Source organism: Sinocyclocheilus grahami, unplaced genomic scaffold, assembly GCF_001515645.1.
Source record: "Sinocyclocheilus grahami isolate Dianchi unplaced genomic scaffold, SAMN03320097.WGS_v1.1 scaffold579.1, whole genome shotgun sequence".
In the NCBI taxonomy this organism is placed as follows: domain Eukaryota; kingdom Metazoa; phylum Chordata; class Actinopteri; order Cypriniformes; family Cyprinidae; genus Sinocyclocheilus; species Sinocyclocheilus grahami.
The window spans coordinates 504,051-509,030 of NW_015505758.1; the positions used below are offsets into that span (position 1 = coordinate 504,051).

At 39.6% G+C, this 4,980-nt stretch overlaps 2 protein-coding genes across 2 annotated transcripts in view; both read right to left on the bottom strand.

Moving 5' to 3' along the window:
• LOC107556777 (thyrotropin-releasing hormone-degrading ectoenzyme-like) overlaps positions 1–4,097 on the bottom strand; it is a 154,744-nt gene extending 150,647 nt beyond the window's left edge. The window contains exons 1-2 of the mRNA XM_016239983.1: positions 4,087–4,097; positions 3,031–3,304 (exon numbers count right to left, since the gene is read on the bottom strand). Of these exons, the coding sequence (XP_016095469.1) occupies positions 3,031–3,304; positions 4,087–4,097 (285 nt within the window). The remainder of the gene's footprint in view (positions 1–3,030; positions 3,305–4,086) is intronic.
• A 27-nt stretch (positions 4,098–4,124) lies between these two features.
• Positions 4,125–4,980, bottom strand: part of LOC107556778 (thyrotropin-releasing hormone-degrading ectoenzyme-like) — a 7,836-nt gene continuing 6,980 nt past the window's right edge. The window contains exon 4 of the mRNA XM_016239984.1: positions 4,125–4,139. Coding sequence (XP_016095470.1) covers positions 4,125–4,139 — 15 coding nt within the window. The remainder of the gene's footprint in view (positions 4,140–4,980) is intronic.

The following is a 4,980-nucleotide window of genomic DNA, read 5'->3' on the forward strand; positions in this document are numbered from 1 at the left end:
AAAATGGTCTTTGATCTTTCAAGCTGTTTAATGGCACTCAGCGGGTGTTGCATGCATCAGTCCAAAATAAGTTAAATAAAAAGCGCCCATCCATAAAAAAAGTGTCTCACACGACTCCGGGGAGTGAATAAAGGCCTCCTGTAGCGAATCGATGCGTTTTTGTCAGAAAAATATCCATACTCTTAAAAACATAACAAACAGTTTTGTGTAACTTCCGCTAACTGTCGTACGCAGAAAGCTCAGAGGAGAGAACAGAACAAAACACCGGTCATGAATGAAACGAAACGAACAAAATAAAAATGTCAGAGGGTTTCGATATAAGCCAAGAGGATGTCCGGAACATCCGTTACACAAAACTGTTTGTTACATTTTTAATTATGGATATTTTTCTTACAAAAGCGCATTGATTCGCTACAGGAGGCCTTTATTCACCCCCCCCCCTCCCGGAGCCGTGTGACGCACATTTTATTATGGATGGATGCGCTTTATTGGACTTCTTTTGGACTGTTGAAGAGAAACACCCACCGACTGCCATTATAACACTTAGAAGAGCCAGAACATTTTTGTAATATTACTCCGATTGGATTCGTCTGAAAGAAGAAAGTCATATACACCTAGGATGGCTTGAGGGTGAGTAAATCATGGGCTAATTTTCATTTTTGAGTGAACTATCCCTTTAAATGCGGCTAATTGAACTTTAATAGAGAGTCTCTCCATGCTGCTCGACATTGATCCATTAACAAGCTCTTTCTGATGAAAAAATAAAGCTTTAGTCAACACATTCAGCACCTGACCTGATATTAACAACCCGTTGAGTTATTCTATATATCTGTATGTCAGATACTTCAGGCGCTTTACAATTTATTTCTCTAAATGATCTTCTAGTTTTACAACATTTGATTCCTTGCTACTCTAGCTAGTCACCAGCTTGTGATGTGTAGACCAGTTAGTCTGGTTTAACAGCTCAACCAGAACCAAACCAGCATAATTCAGCCTGGATCAGGATAGACATTATTGCTGGTATAAACTGGTATTTTAACTTGGAAACCTACATAGACGTTTCAAGGCATTTTTATTCTACAGCTAAAACCATCATTTTGTCTATTAAATGCACTGAGCATGCATTTTGATAAGGCCGAGTAATTTCATGAATATGTAATGAGCATATTTAGTATAGTGGTGTCAAATTTTGATTAGATATTAAAAGAACATTTGTCATCTTAATGATAAGACAAATAAAAACTGACTGACATAAAACAATTGGATTTAATAATGGCTAAACTGGAATAAATTACATTTTAAAATATATTAAAATAGAAAACATTTATTTTACATTAATATTACTGTTGTTACTATATCTTTCATCAAACAAATGCAGCCTTGGTGAGCATGACAAGGAGCACATCAGCAGTTCTATTGCAGTTCAGATTCTATCTTAGGCATCATTACTCCTGTAAACATGTAGATCAGTATAATGCATCAATAACTGTATATGCTTCATGAATTCATAGTTAAAATTAATGTATATATTTCCCCACTACTATCTAGAGCCATAATAAATGTATGTCATAATGCCCAACCAACTGCTGCAGAGTCTGATGTGATTTTTACACGTGTGTGTGTGTGTGTGGTAGATCAGTGTTTGCCCACAAACCCAGAGTAATAACTCGACTCTCCTCTGCAACGTTCCTGTCCCACGATCTTTCCTCTTGCTCCACACAGCCGAATCTTTATGATGAATGGTGCGAGGGGGCTGCCCTGCCACTTTAATGTGATTGATGGGGGATGCTAGCGCGGCTAACCGCTACAAGCCGCAGTGTGGGTATAAGTGCCCCAGATAGAAGCACACACTACAGTCAGCAGTGATATAAAGGAGAACGCGGTCATGCTGAAGGAGATCAGAGTAATTACACTAATATGAGGAGGAGGCCAGCCAAGGGCACGCAGCAGGAACCACTAAGGAAGCCGTCAGGAAGTGTCTAATATGACAACAGGGCTTTGACTGAGCGTGATATCAGTAACACGGCGCAGAAACCATGTCTCTTTGTTGGTAGACAGCTGATGCCGCTTAGACTGTGATGATTCAGTGCCAAAAAAATAACATTGAAGTGCATGTGCTGAAAGTGATACAGCAAATATTATCTTAATGGCTATAATTCACATAAAACATGTTCATATGATATATAAAACCTAGAAGAGTTTGTCATGAACACAATCCTGGACATGAGCATAAGTGAATGCTTGTTGCACATGACTACTATCCTTTTAAAAGCAATTATATGACGTTGTAGACACTGGACTAATGTTAGTGGAGACAACCCTTTCCATTTACAGCACATCCACTGTGTAACCATTATATTGACTATATAAACTTACAGTAAGCTTCATATAAACATATCCACTGTGAGCAAGATAAAAGCTCTGTTCCGAACCTGCTGTCTTGGCAGATGCCTTCTAAGGGAACCTAAACTACAGTATATAAACTACAGCGCTCTACACATGACACTCATCTCACAATTGTGAACATTAAAATACGTTTATGAGCATTAAATTACATAGTTTATGCAAATATTGGATTATACATGTTTAATTAGATTAAACTATTTAATCAATACTTTTCAGAATTTAATTAAATATACAGTATGCACTCATACACTACCAAAAGTGTGGGGTCAGTAAGATTTTGTAATGTTTTGGTAAAGTTTTGCTTACTGAACCCAAACTTTGGGTAGCGTGTATTCTTATTCTGTAAGTATATATTGATTTCTCTCAGCTTATTTACTGTTTTGGATTGATTTATTACTGAACTCTGTGCAATGCATTCTGGGATTGTCTTTGCTCTGAAGCATACATGAGAGGCTGCCTTAGAATTTGGCAAATGAGGAATCTTAAAGGCAGAACACCTTCTGGAAAAGCACCTGCGATGCCTCAAAATGCTGTCCACAAGGTTTTAGAAAAGAGTTGTGGAATAATAACATCTCAGTTTACTGTTTCTAACTTTGAGTTTTAGGGGCTTTAAATGCGACTCACCACAACTCCACTGTCTGTTACTGCTTCTCTGTAGGTGAAGTTGCACACGGCCCAGGCCAGGTAGTACGTGGACATGCGGGGCGTCCTGGAGAAATGGTTGGTCACCCATCCGTCCTCGTCAGACGTCGAGGCCTCCACTGGCATGTTAGACAGCGACTGATACGAGCTCTCGTGTTTCAGACTCACTCTGAATGTGGCTTTATAGATGGGCTCGTCGAAACACGGGAAGGCCTTTCTAGCGTGAGTCGGTGAGAACTGCGTCACCGCGAGAAACCTGCAGAATAACACCAGCAATGAGAACATGAGAGAGAGGTAAGGTGAGAAAAATGTCTGGAACAATTTATGCTATTTAAGTATCTCAGGAGTCTGGACTTCATTAAACTGGCTGTCACATGACTTTCCTGAATTCAAATTAGCTCTGACTGCCATATCTGAACTCATCGCTGTGCATTTTTATCACACTAATGAGCTTCCTGGTGTGAAGATGGACAAAAAATTTTACAGCTTTTTGAACCACAGCAACTAAATTCCATCAAATGTCGACATATAATAAATCACACCAGAATTACTACACAGAAATAATGATATCTCTGTCACAGCTGTAAACATTAAACCCATCTGTGACAGCATTAGTCAACAAATTGACAGCGTGAACCAATTTAGACAACAAGGAAATAATAAAAAGCGGTCAAATTCATCTTACATGTAGTTGGATTGGTGAATTTTAAGTGAATCATTAATAATCTACACATTTACCACATCAGAATCACATCTGAGTCTGAATATCATTATAAGTCTAAACTACAAACAGCCTTGGAAGTTTTCTATTAAAGTTAAAAAGCAAGAAAAGCGGTGAGCTGCATTCCAGAAAGCTGCATTAATGAACATTAAAGCCCGACTCACAGGGAGATTTGGCTTTGACCACCCACAGCATGACCAGCAGACGGGGGAGAAGGGTTTTCTGCTCCTGCATTTCTATCACAACTTTTTACTCTCATTAGCAGCCGTTCATGCAGTAGCAATGTATAATGAGTCTATAATGTCCCATCTGTTTACCTCCCCTTCATTCCGATATTTATAGATGCTAGTACCATTTAAACATCTTTACACTATTTAAAGAGAACAGTTGAGACACAGGCAGGAGGTGATGAGAAGTCAGACGACTAACACACACAGGAGGAGATTCTACAGGGATGTCGGAGTGAAAATCCCTGCAGCGATACACATGGAGGCGTTTGAGTTTGTTGTCTAATGTGACACGGCTGTACCTGAAAATGTGTGAAGGATGAAGGAAAAACTGATAAATCTCCAAAAAACACCAGATGATCAGATGTCGGTTTGAAGTGAACTAACAACACAGTTCATGTGGCCAGGTCTAACTACATAAACACGGGTATTTTCTCAATCCTGCGAGATCCCCGCCGTTCAGCGTTCACGAGTGTACGAGCAGCCAGCAGGTGCTGATTACACTAAACTCAATGATCTTCACAGCCTGTGGAGCTCAGAGCTGCTGTGGGACGCTGTCTGAACATCAGCGTGCTGAATTTATCTCAAACATGCTCTTCAATGGACCTTACAATATCAACACCTCACTTTGTGCTGAATCAAAAATGGGGTTGTTAAAGAAACGTTACACTGAGCCCTTGACATGCTGTTTTGCAGCTGAAAGCAGGAAGAAGTCCAGCAGTTATTGCCAAGACAGAAAGGCAACTGGAGGATGGACAAAAGGTTTATGAAGTGTGTCCATGAAAGCGATCCCTTCAGGGTAAAACAAGGTTTAAACATGTCTCAAATGCAGGAAAACCTGGGGCAAAGATTCAAACATGAGCCATTTTTCCCTCAGAGGACAAAGAGTCAGAAGCCAGAAAACAAGAAATACTGAGTGTTGTCTAGCTGAAATCACTCTGAATATGAGGATGTAAATGGCTGTAAGACACTATAATTAATACA